The sequence below is a fragment of the Procambarus clarkii genome, chromosome 31, assembly GCF_040958095.1.
Source record: "Procambarus clarkii isolate CNS0578487 chromosome 31, FALCON_Pclarkii_2.0, whole genome shotgun sequence".
Taxonomy (NCBI): domain Eukaryota; kingdom Metazoa; phylum Arthropoda; class Malacostraca; order Decapoda; family Cambaridae; genus Procambarus; species Procambarus clarkii.
The window spans coordinates 17,523,185-17,540,990 of NC_091180.1; the positions used below are offsets into that span (position 1 = coordinate 17,523,185).

The following is a 17,806-nucleotide window of genomic DNA, read 5'->3' on the forward strand; positions in this document are numbered from 1 at the left end:
GTGGGGTCTTGACCCCTCCCTGACCCCTCCACCTTGGTGGGGTCTTGGCCCCCTCCCTGACCCCCACCTTGGTGGGGTCTTGACCCCTCCCTGACCCCCCCACCTTGGTGGGGTCTTGGCCCCCTCCCTGACCCCCACCTTGGTGGGGTCTTGGCCCCCTCCCTGACCCCCACCTTGGTGGGGTCTTGACCCCTCCCTGACCCCCACCTTGGTGGCGTCTTGACCCCTCCCTGACCCCCACCTTGGTGGCGTCTTGACCCCTCCCTGACCCCCACCTTGGTGGGGTCTTGGCCCCCTCCCTGACCCCCACCTTGGTGGGGTCTTGACCCCTCCCTGACCCCCACCTTGGTGGGTCTTGCCCCGCCTCACACCCACCTGACGTTCGAATTATCTGGCCATAAACTTACGGCTGGAGGTGGCTTCCAGAACTTCTTTCCACTGTTGACCCGCCGAACAGGGTACGAGTATTACACGTCTTCGGCTCATTTGCGTTCCCATCTTCCACCTGTGTCTTGTTCAGCCGTCACTGTACAGTATAGAGGTTCTGGCACACCTCTCAGCACTTGCCTAATGGTGATTATGTAGGTCTTAGCCAGTCGGAGTGGCTTATAATAGGGAGTCTAGGAGCCCCGAGGGGGGGGGGGCGAGGTCTAGGAACCCCGGGGGGGGGGAGGGGGGGGGACGAGTCTAGGAGCCAAGACGACATTGGCTGCCACCATTGAAATTGTCATCTAGTAAATGGGAAGTGTATAATAGTGTATATTGTTGTATGTAGTAATGGACCTGCCGGCACTTGTTAATGTGATGAGTGCCTCACGCCTCCGCCTGTGAGGAGTGACTCCCCTCACACACTGCTGCAATTACCTAATCACTCTTCGTCGACTCACTCGGCCAACTAGTGCCCTCGAGCGCCATTATCTCTACAACCATTGTCTAGAACTCGACGATTTCTTGATGACCTCTCTCTCTCTGTATATATATTTATATATACATGACAGTCATAGGGTTCAGTTCGACGGTTGATGATCATTTGGTATGAGCTGTCGTGGCGTGTTCGAATTACTCGGGTACCTGCAGGTCCTTGCAAGAAATAAAAGGAATATAGTGGGAAGTAGCACCATTTTCCAGAGAGGTGAGTAGGTGTTTGTTGTTGATTAGGCCACCACGAGAGGTGGCAGGGGCACGGAGGAGCCCCGTAGGTGGTAGATGGTCGGGGTGAATGTGGTCCATGGTTGTGTGACATCTTGAAGTGTGTGTTGGTCTCTGGTGAGTGGGTGTGATGACCCCTGACCCGTCCTCGGGGTAGTCTTCTGACCGTCACTAAAGTCAGTCCTCAGAAAACTTGCTCCCTTTATAAAATCTGCATTTCTTATAACTTAACATTATTCTACATTACAATTTGGTGTATAGACAAGGAAGAGCTGTTCGAGAAATGTTTGAAGGTCTACACTTGAGTCTTGAAGTGTTCTTGACCCAAACACGGGGTTTGGCGGCTTGGTTAACGACCATTTGGCTTGTGTTGATGAGGATTGAGAGGCTCCTCAACTCGCCCGAGGGAGCGAGGGATATCTTTAGCTTGTAATGTTAAGAGTAGCCACCTTCACCATGACTATAAATTAGTTTTGAAGACTGTTGTGTTTTTGCGTTGAGCTGTGATTTTTTTCTGTTAGTCCTATTCAGAGTGGATCATCATCAGTATAGTTGTCTGAATGTGGTGTTGCAACGCTGTTGTAATTTTCTGGGATATTAATGCATGAGTCTTGAGCAAATGGTGTATGTGTATTCACCTAGTTGTGCTTGCGGGGGTTGAGCTCTGCTCATTCGGCCCGCCTCTCAACTGTCAATCAACCGTTTCTACTACTATTTTTTTTCCACACCACACGCACACACCAGGAAGCAGCCCGTGACAGCTGACTAACTCCCAGGTACCTATTTACTGCTAGGTAACAGGAGTATAGGGTAAAAGAAACTGCCCAGCGTTTCTTGCCGGCGTCCAGGATCGAACCCGGGACCTCAGGATCACGTGCCCAGCGTGCTGTCCGCTCGGTCACCGCCCCTCCCCCGTGTGTGTGTGTGTGTGTGTGTGTGTGTGTGTGTGTGTGTGTGTGTGTGTGTGTGTGTGTGTGTGTGTGTGTGTGTGTGTGTGTGTGTGTGCGCGCGCGTGTGCGCGTGTGTGCGTGTGTGTGCGTGTGCGTGTGTGTGCGTGCGTGTGCGTGCGTGTGCGTGCGCGTGCGTGCGCGCTCACCTATTTGCACTCGCATATTTATTTCTGCAGAATCGGAACAAATTCTCTCTCTCTTCTAGCATCGTTAGGTTTAGTTCCTTCAGTCGCTCTTCATTCCCCATCCCTCGCAATTCTAGGACGAGCCCCTTTGCAAAACTAATGAAATTTTGAGTTTCCTTTTGCGTTTCTTTAGATAGGAGTCCCACGATGGGGGCAGCATACTCAAAGATTGGTCTCACGTATGTGGTGTACAACGATCTAAATGCCTCCTTATTTCGGTTCCTGAATGACGTTTCTGACCCTTGATAATAAATTGTGCTGTGTCTATTTACTATTTGTGGCTGCATAGTTGAGCTATTAGCTCTTGGACCCCGCCTTTCTAACCGTCAATTGTCTATTCGACTGTGTTCTGTTCTTTTTTTCTCTACTACATATTTCTCTCATGCGCGCACATCCCCAGGATGCAGCCCGTATCAGCTGTCTAAGACCCAGGTACCTATTTACGGCTAGGTGAACAGACGCATCAGATGAAAGAAACTGTTCATTTGTTTCTACCTCGACCAGGGATCGAACCCGGACCTCTGGGATTATACGACCCCGGAGCGCGCACTGCTCGACTGCGAGGACCTGTGTGTGTGTGTGTGTGTGTGTGTGTGTGTGTGTGTGTGTGTGTGTGTGTGTGTGTGTGTGTGTGTGTGTGTGTGTGTGTGTGTGTGTGTGTACTTAATTGTGCTTGCGGGGGTTGAGCTTTGGCTCTTTGGTCCCGCCTCTAAGGTCTTCCCGCCTGTGTGTGTGTGTGTGTGTGTGTGTGTGTGTGTGTGTGTGTGTGTGTGTGTTGCATATATGTGTTGCGTATGTTACTGGAGGGTATTGTTTGTTGAGTATGAAGCCGTGTGTGGAAGATGTCAACAGTTGTGTGTGTGGTGTAGTGAGGTAAGACCACCTAAGCCGCTCAAGCCAGCCAGCAAGCTTGGTAAGCCAACAGGATCACATTACTTTACCAAATGAAAAACACCCAAAAATACATTGCCATGTTTCCCATCGTGGTTGTAAAACAGGCTCTGGTGGCTTTATTAAAGCGCGCCCAAAAAGGTTTAGAAATTACCTGACCGTAGTTCGTGCATTTGCGAGTGTGTAGTTGTGGAGACTTGGGTGTTGGGTGTTGTGGTCTGGGGGGGGGGGGAGGTGTCGTGGTGTAGGACTGGAGGCTATATACACGGGGTACTGTGGGCATATTGTCCTCGGTGCGTGGAGCGAGATGTCCAATATTGTCCTCGGTGCGTGGAGCGAGATGTCCAATATTGTTCTCGGTGCGTGGAGCGAGATGTCCATTACTGCTCTTTAGCCCTGAAGTCTTGAGCCTGTACGCGGCTAGGTCCTCCAGTCTAATGACATGATAATGTAGTTTGCTGGTGCAATCTAATCTAGTGTTAGATGGTCCTTGCTGGGATGTTGCCGGCTTGCTTCCAGTGATGGTGAAGGCTCATTGCTATCAGGTAATGTTTCTCTTTTGTTTAAAAGTGTTCGCAGGTTTTTTCTTTAGAGATATTACATGCATATGTTATACCCTCCCAGACACACCCAAAACAATGTTTATCTCTGTCACTACGGGATTGATCTAGCACTTTATGCCTCGCCTCCTGTGTTTCTGGGAGATGTCTCTTATACTGATCTAAGTGTACTACCAGGGGGGGGGGTAGAAACTGAACTCCATACACTTATGCAGCAATGACGAGAATGTAGTCATTTATGCACTCACTGTGAACTTTCCTTTGGCATGTATAGTTCCTGTGTAAAGATGTTTGTTTTGTTTATTTCAGGACTTGGTGAAGCAGATGTTGCATCTTGACCCGGGTCAAAGACTGACAGCCACTCAGGTAGCCAATCATCCCTGGCTCCTGCATCGAGAGGCTCTTCCCAACCTTCGGCTACTTCTACAAGATGCTTCTCTTGTCAAGGGCGCTATTTCTGCCACCTACAGGTACTACAAGGTTTCACGTACTCTTGTTTGTTCGCGCACTCAAACATACTCTGTCTCTGTCGCTCACCTCACGCAAACACTAGCCGACCACTCTACCTTAATCACGCTACCTTGTTCCACACACACACCCACTCCACCTTAAGTCTCCAAATCCACTTTAAGCTTAGTTTTGTGAATAATTTTCTTAGTTAATATTAAAAGTTAAAAAAAAAAAATACATTTCATTACATTCAGACGATGAGTCACAATAACGTGGCTGAAGTATGTTGACCAATCCACACACTAGAAAATGAAGGGACGACGACGTTTCGGTCCGTCCTGGACCATTCTCAAGTCGATTGTCGACTTGAGAATGGTCCAGGACGGACCGAAACGTCGTCGTCCCTTCATTTTCTAGTGTGTGAATTGGTCAACATTTCATTAGATTTGTCATTACTTGCCAGTTTTTAAATAAGATATTTCTTACAGAGCCATCAACCACTCTCCCCGCGCTCCCAACCTTGGACCAGTAGCAGCGTCGGCCCTTGCTCGTCGGCGCGGCAAGTCCCGGCCAAAGTCTTCAACGGAGGTCTGACATCCGGCCTTTACTTGTCACCGTTCACAGCCTCGCCCCGAGAGTGAGGATGCTGTAGCCAGGTCCCCTCAGCCAGAGTGGGTGGCCTCCTCTCCCATCCATGTGTCTCATCCCTCGCAACGTGTCGAACATTTCCAATATGCGGGACCAGCAGCGGAACCGGAGGCATCGTGTTCCCAGGTGGCACCTCCCTGGCCACTCGGGTCCCAAGATGCTGTCTCCATAGCCTTTAATCCCCAAATAACAAGTCCCTCTACAATGATTCCTCAGGTCTCGAGTGCTCCTGCTGTTTCGTACCAGGAACAAAGCCTCACTATGCCTCTTGATTACCCAAAGGAGCAGCAGCCTCAGCAACAGTTGCACCCGAAGCAGCAGGAACAACAGCAGCAGCAGCAGGAACAACAGCAGCAGCACCAGCAGCAGTTGCAACAGCAGAGTAGACAAAACAAATCCCGACGTCGGTCCCAGCGTCGACACCGACGTCGTCGACGCACCACCACTACAGCGCCTTGAACTGTACGTCAACACACTGCCATCAGACGAAGAATAAGGGCCAGGTGGCAACCAGAGCCTTCATGTGTGGTTCCAGTAATTACAAAGTTCCTGCTGCAGTCGATAACTACATTTTACATGAATCAGTATGCAGAGGCTGCAGTTCTAGGCCAAATCTTTTCCAATGTTTAAGTGACTGTTGGGCTCTTGAAAAATGTTTGTGTCATAATGCTTCAAATCCTGAAAGGCAACAATCAAATGGGTAAGAGAGCAAGGCAAGCGGAGCTATGTGAAACAGGGCCACTTCTCGTCTTCATTAGGGATTTGTAGAGATCAATTACAGTTAGAGCATGCTGACTGCTCTTTGTGGGGAAGACTTGACCAACGCGTGGGCCATGGTAGCAGGTTGTCTTGCCCTCTGTCGAGTTCACAGTCGGTACCATATATATACGTCTTACAAGGCATCCAACTACTTCTTGTGCTGTGAGATTACAAAATAAACTGAACAATTTTGTAGCCTCGAGTAGGTAGGTGTTGAGCTATTGCTGGATACTACGCGCGCGCACTGAGATTCAGTGGAGATACACAGCCTGCCTCTTGCCTACGAATTTTATATACCACTTGTGGCTAGTTAGGTGGGACTAATGGTGAGGTACGAGTCACCAGTTAAGAATGCCATCCTTACGCATAGTTTTCTAACTTTTAAGTGCAGCAGGCAAGTTGTGCAAATGTAAATTATCACTAATTTAAGATTTTACTTACAAATCTTCTGAGGCGATGTGTAGTGAGAGCGTGAAGAGCGGCGCCTCCAATCTCCACAGGATAAGAACGCGTGCAAATAAGAAAACATATACTCAGTAGTTATTTCTTTACATTGTTTCACATTTGTTCTCATTAAAGTTAGTTTAAAGAAAAATAGTGTGTTCTTATGGTGCCGACAGTCGTACGTCATCAGAGGCAAGTATTAACAACCTTAAGATTACTTAAACACGTATCGTTCAGTTACTCAAGGATCTGCTATGTTAATACTACAGGTTGACATCTTAATACTTCCATTCCTTTTTGTATTCTTGGAAGGTGATAACGAGGGCATAATTAGTGTGTGTGTGTGTGTGTGTGTGTGTGTGTGTGTGTGTGTGAGGACTACCAGTGAGTGAACGAGAGAGAGAGAGAAAAGGGGGGATGGGAGGGAGGAAAGTGAGAGGACCATCCAGGAAGCAACGAATCCGCTGCACTGGACATCCTCACAAGGTGTCGCACCCCCCAACCACTGTGCTGGCGTGTGCTAGTCATTATGTGTTCGGTCACCTGGTGCTCATAACAACAGGTACCAAGAGTCCCCTACACTCTGTGTTGAGTTGTGCACTCAACTGGACGGCACCAGGTGCAACACACCTGGCGGAGTGTGTGTAGTGCAAGGGGACTTTTGGTCGAGTCGGCTGGCAGGAAGTGTTCAATGCAATCGTATTTTTTATAGCAGCTTTCAATCTGTGTCATATTGATGGAGTCTCGGCTACACCCCCATATTGTGTGCGTGTTCTGTAAATAACCATCAACCAGTCTGATATATGTTGGATAAAGTACATAGGTGTAGTCTTGTGCTCTTTATTTTGTCCCAAGAACGCAGATGGAACTGTTAATATATAATCATATAGTTGTTTATTCCAGTCTTATTATTGTTTATTTCTTAATCAATTTTGTTGTTACCTGTACATATAGGAGGAGTATTAAATGACATGGCTCTGTGAAACTCGCTTGCCATTGCCAATCTCTAAAATAGTGTTCAGTCGAGGTACCTGCCGAGATGTGTATTTTTGATGGAAAGTTGTAAATTTTTATAGGATCCTACGGTAACTACGATGCCCGTGCAATGGCCAGCGCAGCGGGGTTCAACGTTCCTGGTGAGGTAGAAGGGTAGTGTGTGTGTGTGTGGGGGGGGGGGCTGGTTGAGGAGAAGATATGACTGGCACCGAGGGATAATAGTGTGTGTGTGTGTGTGAGGGGGGGGGGCTGGTTGAGGAGAAGATATGACTGGCACCGAGGGATAATAGGAGTGTTGGTATAGTTATTGTTGCTAGTGGTGACCTGGTTCCTTGTTTTTGTCTTGATAAATGTCTTTTTTTTTATTTAATGATATACGAGAAATTTGTAATCAATAAAAAAAGCTATTTTGAAGCAAAGAAATGTATGAAGACTGAGCCCCACACACCAGATGATGAGACGACGACGTTTCGGTCCGTCCTGAACAATCGTCACAATTGACTTGATAATGGTCCATGACGGACCGAAACGACGTCGTTTCTTCATCTTCTGATGAGTGGTTTAATTTTCATATCTCAAGCCACGTTATTGTGACTCGTCGTCCGCAAGGAAACGTAGACTATACATTTCAGTCTGAAACTAGGAACCTCTTCAACCGTCAGTGAGAATGACAGCTGTAGCTGCTTGTGTGGTGTCAATCAGGTGTCCTGGGAAGAGGTGAAAACACTAACTAATACTCTCCTGGTTAAATAATCTCTCGCCAAATCTGGTAATATCTCCGTATGACGGGTCACCAGATTTCATGAGCAACTATGTAACAAGGTTATTACTTTATGCTTGCACCTCTTCCCAGGACACCTGACTCTGCTGTAGCTACGTTTATGGTGTTACTCTCGCTCACTGCTCAAGAGTATCCTAGTTTCAGACTGAAATATGTTCCTTGTGCTTTCAAAATAGTGGGTTATGAATATTATATGTATATAAATGGTGTATAGTGACCAGCCAAAAAAGATGAGATGATGTAAGTAATCTCAAGGAGTACTTTGCATAAATGTTAAAATAAAATAAGTTCAAGACTTTAATGAGATTCAGTTGGTTACATGGAATCAAGGTAGCAACATCATATATTTTTAATATGTGTGTACGAGTAAACAAACTGTGGTTAGAGCGGAAACTCAGGTACGTTGTGGTTTAAAGGTTCAGGACTCGAGAAGTCTCTTAACAGCTTGCTTTCTATCCTTAGTGAAAGCTGGAAACTTTCTGGGGCATAAAGGCGCCCAATTTTATTATGAGTGACAGATATCCTCTCCAGGTGTGCTCCAGGTGGCGTCCAGTGTACATCACTTTAGCATAATCTTCTTACGATAGTCATTTTGGGAGATCTGTTGAACATGTTTAGTTTATATTTGAATCCAGCGAGGGCTGCCCCGATCCCTCCCTCCCTGCTGGGTCCTCAGTTGCCTGCCCTGATTATTTTGAAAGTTTATTTTTACTGTTGCTATTTAAATGTAATGTTCAGTTCCAAATAATAAAGATACTTCATATAAAATAAGTGTTTTATTCCACAATAGTAGTAGTTGATGAAGATATATTTATATAAAGCTATTAACACTTTGCTAGGATGTGACCTGCCAGTCATTTTACATCCATGTACACTATTGCTGTTGGAGTGGATACAGACTTGGCGCACGCACTACGGACTTGACTATGATGAGAGGCCGTACCATGGAATCAACTTCCCCTTTTCCTGTAATTGCCAGGGAATATGTCCAATGTGCATCGTATGGCCTCGATACTATCTCAAAGATACTTCATGCTCTTGTGATTTCATATTTTCAGAGAAGGAATAGTTTCAAGTAGTCGCATTCTGCCTAGGATACGAACCCAAGTTTTCTCGCTGGCAGGGTGAGGGGGTTACCCTCTGCGTCAGTTGATTACTCTCAGGTATTATTTGATTTACAATGTCCACAATGTAGTGTGCAACTGATAGTTATGCAATGAGATTCTGGCTTTGTTTCTACAAACCACATCACGTTAGTTATTAGAGGAGTACAGTAGTCCTGCTGAGGCACAGACAAGACAAATCCTCTTTTATTCCCAACCATTCGTGTGCACATTTGTTTCAAACCTGTTACAGAGGTTAAGCATTCTCTTCAATGTCAATACTTCTCAAATGACATCGCAAAATCCCTACATAACATAACAATGTCCCTACTTACGAAACATCTATACACCAGCAACTTTTAAACCACTTGTGCTATTTCAACAGGCGACTTATTTGACAGATATGTGAAGAGGTAATTACTTGTCATTATTACATAATTTTGCCAAAGTCGAAAGCGTTCCTCGCGCATATTTGCACTCTAGGATATACAAGACTAATTATACTGTATTAGCATAATGATACTTTATCATTATGCTTGTCACAGAACATAATGGCGTAGTTGTCTGTAATGGCAGCAAATATTATTACACTGCCCCAACCACTTGGGCTGGACGGTAGAGCGATGTTCTCGCTTCATGCAGGTCGGCGTTCAATCCCCGACTGTCCACAAGTGGTTGGGCACCATTCCTTCCCCCCCCCGTCCCATCCCTAATCCTTATCCTGACACCTTCCAAGTGCTATATAGTCGTAATAGCTTGGCGCATTTTCCTGATAATTCAATTTCATTCATCAATAACACAATAATGCATGGAAAGAATAGTGTGTTTTTGATTATAGAAGTAAAAAATTTTGACCACCACGATAAACAGGCGGTAATCACCCATTCCCTCATCCTTGGGATAGTACTGTAGCTGCCTTCTAGCCTCAAACTAGCTAGCCACGAAGCCATCACAGCCACTAGTTGACACAGTAAGACCATGACTCTTAATTACATTAGACGTTTAGGGTCTAATGTAATTAACATGTAAGATGACGCCTCAGAAGGCTTATACTGGTCCATGCGAAGCTGTCAAGATATATGAGGGAGTTTGGGTATAAATGTCTAACCTTCACATGAAACAACTAAGCGATTACTCCTCTATTACAGCCCCATCATCAATCCCCATTATCATATATACTGGCTCCGGTCATAGTCCCCAGTCCCTCGTGTAGCCCCCCAGTCCCTCGTGTAGCCCCCCCCAGTCCCTCGTGTAGCCCCCCAGTCCCTCGTGTAGCCCCCCAGTCCCTCGTGTAGCCTCCCAGTCCCTCGTGCAGCCCCCCAGTCCCTCGTGTAGCCCCCCCAGTCCCTCGTGAATCTCGTCTTGCATCAAATACCAATTGTTGAAATTTCCCGTGTTTTTGATAAATCTCCAAAAATGTGTTCGGTCCCAATCCCTGCATGACAAATGTAATCCTCTGTAACACACTCCATCTGCAATTCCATTTTTTTACCACCAGAGGCACAAATATAACCACAATCCTTCATTCAAATTAGGTTGGATAGATTAGGGATTGGGCAGGTTAGACTTCTGTTCGTTTGGTTATACCTTGTGCTCATTCTGGGGATCAATGTCCCTGCGGCCCGGTCTCTGACCAGAGCTTCTGGGATGGGAAAAGGTTAATTTGTTATGACAGTCATCATTATAACGACTTTTTTTAAACGAAGTTAAAATGAAGCTGTAGTTTAACGAAGTTAAAAAGCCTAGCAGCTGTGTTTTGGGATTTAAAGAGTTAATAGGCTCTGTAACTTTTCCACTACCACCCACAGGATGGGTGTGGGGGTCCATTACCACCCACAGGATGGGTGTGGGGGTCCATTACCACCCACAGGATGGGTGTGGGGGTCCATTACCACCCATAGGATGGGTGTGGGGGTCCATTACCACCCACAGGATGGGTGTGGGGGTCCATTACCACCCACAGGATGGGTGTGGGGGTCCACTACCACCCACAGGATGGGTGTGGGGGTCCATTACCACCCACAGGATGGGTGTGGGGGTCCACTACCATCCACAGGATGGGTGTGGGGGTCCACTACCACCCACAGGATGGGTGTGGGGGTCCACTACCACCCACAGGATGGGTGTGGGGGTCCACTACCATCCACAGGATGGGTGCGGGGGTCCACTACCACCCACGGGATGGGTGTGGGGGTCCACTACCACCCACAGGATGGGTGTGGGGGTCCACTACCACCCACAGGATGGGTGTGGGGGTTCACTACCACCCACAGGATGGGTGTGGGGGTCCACTACCACCCACAGGATGGGTGTGGGGGTCCACTACCACCCACAGGATGGGTGTGGGGGTCCTCTACCATCCACAGGATGGGTGTGGGGATCCACTACCACCCACAAGATGGGTGTAGGGGTCCACTACCACCCACAGGATGGGTGTGGGGGTCCACTACCACCCACAGGATGGGTGTGGGGGTCCAGTACCACCCACAGGATGGGTGTGGGGGTCCAGTACCACCCACAGGATGGGTGTGGGGTCCACTACCACCCACAGGATGGGTGTGGGGGTCCACTAACACCCACAGGATGGGTGTGGGGGTCCATTACCACCCACAGGATGGGTGTGGGGGTCCATTACCACACACAGGATGGGTGAGCGGGTCCATTACCACCCACAGGATGGGTGTTGGTGTCCACTACCACCCACAGGATGGGTGTGGGGTCGACTACCACCCACAGGGTGGGTGTGGGGTCGACTACCACCCACAGGATGGGTGTGGGGGTCCATTACCACCCACAGGATGGGTGTGGGGTCGACTACCACCTACAGGATGGGTGTGGGGTCGACTACCACCCACGGGATGGGTGTCGGGTCGACTACCACCCACAGGATGGGTGTGGGGGTCCATTACCACCCACAGGATGGGTGTGGGGTCGACTATCACCTACAGGATGGGTGTGGGGTCGACTACCACCTACAGGATGGGTGTGGGGTCGACTACCACCCAAAGGATGGGTGTGGGGGTCCACTACCACCCACAGGATGGGTGTGGGGGTCCACTACCACCCACAGGATGGGTGTAGGGGTCCACTACCACCCACAGGATGGGTGTGGGGGTCCACTACTACCCACGGGATGGGTGTGGGGGTCCACTACCACCCAAAGGATGGGTGTGGGGTCCACTTCCAACCACAGGATGGGTGTGGGGGTCCACTAACACCCACAGGATGGGTGTGGGGGTCCATTACCACCCACAGGATGGGTGTGGGGTCCACTACCAACTACAGGATGGGTGTGGGGGTCCACTTACACCCACAGGATGGGTGTGGGGGTCCATTACCACCAACAGGATGGGTGTGGGGGTCCAATACCACCCACAGGATGGGTGAGCGGGTCCATTACCACCCACAGGATGGGTGTGGGTGTCCACTACCACCCACTGGATGGGTGTGGGGTCGACTACCTCCCACAGGATGGGTGTGGGGTCGACTACCAGCCACAGGATGGGTGTGGGGTCCACTACCACCCACAGGATGGGTGTGGGGTCAACTACCACCCACAGGATGGGTGTGGGGGTCCATTACCACCCACAGGATGGGTGTGGGGTCCACTACCACCCACACGATAGGTGTGGGCGTCCACTACCACCTACAGGATGGGTGTGGGGGTCCAATACCACCCACGGGATGGGTGTGGGGGTCCACTACCACCCAGGGGATGGGTGTGGGGGTCCACTACCACCCAGGGGATGGGTGTGGGGTCCACTACCACCCATAGGATAGGAGTCGGTGTCCACTACCACCCACAGGATGGGTGTGGGGGTCTACTACCACCCACAAGATGGGTGTGGCGGAAAACTACCACCCACAGGATGGGTGTGGGGGTAAACTACCACCCACAAGATGGGTGTGGGGTCCACTACCACCCACAGGATGGGTGTGGGGGTCCACTACCACACACAGGATGAGTGTGGGGGTAAACTACCACCCACATGATGGGTGTGGGGTCTACTACCACCCACAGGATGGGTGTGGGGGTCCACTACAACCCACAGGATGGATGTGGGGGTCCACTACCACCCACAGGATAGGTGTGGGGTCGACTACCACCCAAAGGATGGGTGTGGGGGTCCACTACCACCCACAGGATGGGTGTAGGGTCGACTACCACCCACAGGATGGGTGTGGAGTCGACTACCTTCCACAGGATGGGTGTGGGGTCGACTACCACCCACAAGATGGGTGTGGCGTCGACTAGCACCCAGAGGACGGGTGTGGGGTCGACTACCACCCAGAGGATGGGTGTGGGGTCGACTACCACCCACAGGATGGGTGTGGGGGTCCATTACCACCCACAGGATGGGTGTGGAGGTTCACTACCACCCACAGGATGGGTGTGGGGTTCACTACCACCCACAGGATGGGTGTGGGGTTCCACTACCACCCACAGGATGAGTGTGGGGTTCCACTACCACCCACAGGATGGGTGTGGGGGTCCACTACCACATACAGGATGGGTGTGGGGGTCCAATACCACCCACAGGATGGGTGTGGGGGTCCACTACCACCCACAGGATGGGTGTGGTTGTCCACTACCACCCACAGGATGGGTGTGGTTGTCCACTACCACCCACGGGATGAGCGTGGGGTCCAATACCACCCACAGGATGGGTGTGGGGGTCCAATACCACCCACAGGATGGGTGTGGGGGTCCACTACCATCCACAGGATGGGTGTGGGGTCCACTACCACCCACAGGATGGGTGTGGGGGTCCATTACCACCCACAGGATGGGTGTGGGGTCCACTACCACCCAAAGGATGGGTGTGGGGTCCACTACCACCCACAGGATGGGTGTGGGGTCCACTACCACCCAGAGGATGGGTGTGGGGGTCCACTACCTCCCACAAAATGGGTGTGGGGTCCACTACCACCCACAGGATGGGTGTGGGGTCCACTATCACCCACACGAAGGGTGTGGGGTCCACTACAACCCACAGGATGGGTGTGGGGTCGACTACCACCCACAGGATGGGTGTGGTGTCGACTACCACCCACAGGATGGGTGCGGGGTCGACTACCACCCACAGGATGGGTGCGGGGTCGACTACCACCCACAGGATGGGTGTGGGGGTCCACTACGACCCACAGGATGGGTGTGGGGTCGAAGACCACCCACAGGATGGGTGTGGGAGTCCACTACCACCCACAGGATGGGTGTAGGGGTCCACTACCACCCACAGGAAAAGAGTGGGGGTCGACTACCACCCACAGGAAGGGTGTGGGGGTCCACTACCACCCACAGGATGGGTGTGAGGGTCCACTACCACCCACAGGATGTGTGTGAGGGTCCAATACCACCCACAGGATGGGTGTGGAGTCGACTACCTTCCACAGGATGGGTGTGGGGTCGACTACCACCCACAAGATGGGTGTGGCGTCGACTAGCACCCAGAGGACGGATGTGGGGTCGACTACCACCCAGAGGATGGGTGTGGGGTCGACTACCACCCACAGGATGGGTGTGGGGGTCCATTACCACCCACAGGATGGGTGTGGAGGTTCACTACCACCCACAGGATGGGTGTGGGGTTCACTACCACCCACAGGATGGGTGTGGGGTTCCACTACCACCCACAGGATGAGTGTGGGGTTCCACTACCACCCACAGGATGGGTGTGGGGGTCCACTACCACATACAGGATGGGTGTGGGGGTCCAATACCACCCACAGGATGGGTGTGAGGGTCCACTACCACCCACAGGATGGGTGTGGTTGTCCACTACCACCCACAGGATGGGTGTGGTCGTCCACTACCACCCACGGGATGAGCGTGGGGTCCAATACCACCCACAGGATGGGTGTGGGGGTCCAATACCACCCACAGGATGGGTGTGGGGGTCTACTACCATCCACAGGATGGGTGTGGGGTCCACTACCACCCACAGGATGGGTGTAGGGGTCCATTACCACCCACAGGATGGGTGTGGGGTCCACTACCACCCAAAGGATGGGTGTGGGGTCCACTACCACCCACAGGATGGGTGTGGGGTCCACTACCACCCAGAGGATGGGTGTGGGGGTCCACTACCTCCCACAAAATGGGTGTGGGGTCCACTACCACCCACAGGATGGGTGTGGGGTCCACTATCACCCACACGAAGGGTGTGGGGTCCACTAGAACCCACAGGATGGGTGTGGGGTCGACTACCACCCACAGGATGGGTGTGGTGTCGACTACCACCCACAGGATGGGTGCGGGGTCGACTACCACCCACAGGATGGGTGCGGGGTCGACTACCACCCACAGGATGGGTGTGGGGGTCCACTACGACCCACAGGATGGGTGTGGGGTCGAAGACCACCCACAGGATGGGTGTGGGAGTCCACTACCACCCACAGGATGGGTGTAGGGGTCCACTACCACCCACAGGAAAAGAGTGGGGGTCGACTACCACCCACAGGAAGGGTGTGGGGGTCCACTACCACCCACAGGATGGGTGTGAGGGTCCACTACCACCCACAGGATGTGTGTGAGGGTCCAATACCACCCACAGGATGGATGTGGGGGTCCACTACCACCCACAGGATGGGTGTGGGGGTCCATTACCACCCACAGGATGGGTGTGGGGGTCCACTACCCCCAAAAGGATGGGTGTGGGGTCCACTACCCCCAACAGAATGGGTGTGGGGTCCACTACTCCCAACAGGATGGGTGTGGGGTCCACTACCACCCACAGGATGGCTGTGGGTTCCACTACCACCCACAGGATGGGTGTGGGGTCCACTACCACCCACAGGATGGGTGTGGGGTCCACTACCACCCACAGGATGGGTGTGGGGGTCTACTACCTCCCACAGGATGGGTGTGGGGTCCATCACCACCCACAGGATGGGTGTGGGGTTCACTACCACCCACAGTATGGGTGTGGGGTTCACTACCACCCACAGGATGGGTGTGGGGTCCACTACCACCCACAGGATGGGTGTGGGGGTCCACTACCACCCACAGGATGGGTGTGGGGGGTCCACTACCACCCACAGGATGGGTGTGGGGGTCCACTACCACATACAGGATGGGTGTGGGGGTCCACTACCAACCACAGGATGGGTGTGGGGGTCCACTACCACCCAGGGGATGGGTGTTGAGTCCACTACCATCCACAGTATGGGTGTGGGGGTCCACTACCACCCACAGGTGAGGTGTGGGGTTCCACTACCACCCACAGGATAGGTGTGGGGGTCCACTACCACCCACAGGATGGGTGTGGGGGTCCACTACCACCCACAAGATGGGTGTGGCGGTAAACTACCACCCACGGGATGGGTGTGGGGGTCCCCTACCACCCAAGGGATGGGTGTGGGGGTCCAATACCACCCACAGGATGGGTGTAGGGTCGACTACCACCCAAAGGATTGGTGTGGGGGTAAACTACCACCCACAGGATGGGTGTGGGGTCTACTACCACCCACAGGATGGGTGTGGGGTCGACTACCACCCACAGGATGGGTGTGCGGGTCCACTACCACCCACAGGATGGGTGTGGGATCGACTACTACCCACAGGATGGGTGTGGGGTCGACTACCACCCACAGGATGGGTGTGGGGGTCGACTACCACCCACAGGATGGGTGCAGGGTCGACTACCACCCACATGATGGGTGTGAGGTCGAATACCACCCACAGGATGGGTGTGGGGTCGACTACTACCCACAGGAAGGGTGTGGGGGTCCACTACCACCCAAAGGATGGGTGTGGGGGTCAACTACGACCCACAGGATGGGTGTGAGGTCGACTACCACCCACAGGATGGGTGTGGGGTCGACTACCACCTACAGGATAGGGTGGGGTCGACTACCACCCACAGGATGGGTGTGGGGTCGACTACCACCCACAGGATGGGTGAGGGGATCCACTACCACCCACAGGATGGGTGTGGGGGTCCACTACCACCCAGAGGATGGGTGTGGGGGTCCACTACCACCCACAGGATGGGTGTGGGGGTCCACTACCACCCACATGATGGGTGTGGGGGTCCACTACCACCCACAGGATGGGTGTAGGGGTCCACTACCACCCATTGGGATACATTCGCTACTTTTAGCCCAAAATTTCGCTACTTTCGCTACTTTTTAGCCCAAAATTTCGCTACTTTCGGTACTTTTTTGCCCAAAATTGGGCTACTTTCGCTACTTTTAGCCCAAAATTTCGCTACTTTCGCTACTTTGTAGCCCAAAATTGGGCTACTTTCGCTACTTTGTAGCCCAAAATTGGGCTACTTTTAGCCCAAAATTGGGCTACTTTCAGCCCCAAATTTCGCTACTTTGTAGCCCAAAATTGGGCTACTTTCGCTACTTTTTAGCCAAAAATTTCGCTACTTTCGCTTTTTTAGCCCAAAATTGGGCTACTTTCGCTACTTTTAGCCCAAAATTGGGCTACTTTCGCTATTTTTTAGCCCAAAATTTCGCTACTTTTTTGCCTAAAATTGGGCTACTTTCGCTACTTTTTAGCCCAAAATTTCGCTACTTTTTTGCCCAAAATTGGGCTACTTTTGCTACTTTTAGCCCAAAATTTCGCTACTTTGTAGCCCAAAATTGGGCTACTTTCGCTATTTTTTAGCCCAAAATTTCGCTACTTTTTTGCCCAAAATTGGGCTACTTTCAGCCCAAAACTTCGCTACTTTGTAGCCCAAAATTGGGCTACTTTCGCTACTTTTTAACCAAAAATTTCGCTACTTTCGCTTTTTTTAGCCCAAAATTGGGCTACTTTCAGCCCAAAATTGGGCTACTTTCAGCCCAAAATTGGGCTACTTTCGCTATTTTTTAGCCCAAAATTTCGCTACTTTCGCAAATTTTTTGCCCAAAATTGGGCTACTATCGCTACTTTTAGCCC

The 17,806-nt window shown here is 51.3% G+C and overlaps 2 protein-coding genes across 4 annotated transcripts in view; one reads left to right on the top strand and one right to left on the bottom strand.

Annotated features, from left to right (window-relative positions):
- The window catches only part of S6kII (Ribosomal protein S6 kinase II), a 267,682-nt gene extending 259,098 nt beyond the window's left edge, over positions 1–8,584 (top strand). For all 3 annotated transcript variants that reach the window (XM_069334420.1, XM_045743219.2, XM_045743220.2), the window contains 2 exons: positions 4,045–4,205; positions 4,674–8,584. In XM_069334420.1, the coding sequence (XP_069190521.1) occupies positions 4,045–4,205; positions 4,674–4,779 (267 nt within the window). In that variant the 3' untranslated portion in view covers positions 4,780–8,584. The remainder of the gene's footprint in view (positions 1–4,044; positions 4,206–4,673) is intronic.
- Positions 5,437–17,806, bottom strand: part of LOC123758876 (rhoptry surface protein CERLI2-like) — a 50,922-nt gene continuing 38,552 nt past the window's right edge. Inside the window, exon 3 of the mRNA XM_069334190.1 lies at positions 5,437–5,511. Within this exon, the coding sequence (XP_069190291.1) occupies positions 5,437–5,511 (75 nt within the window). The remainder of the gene's footprint in view (positions 5,512–17,806) is intronic.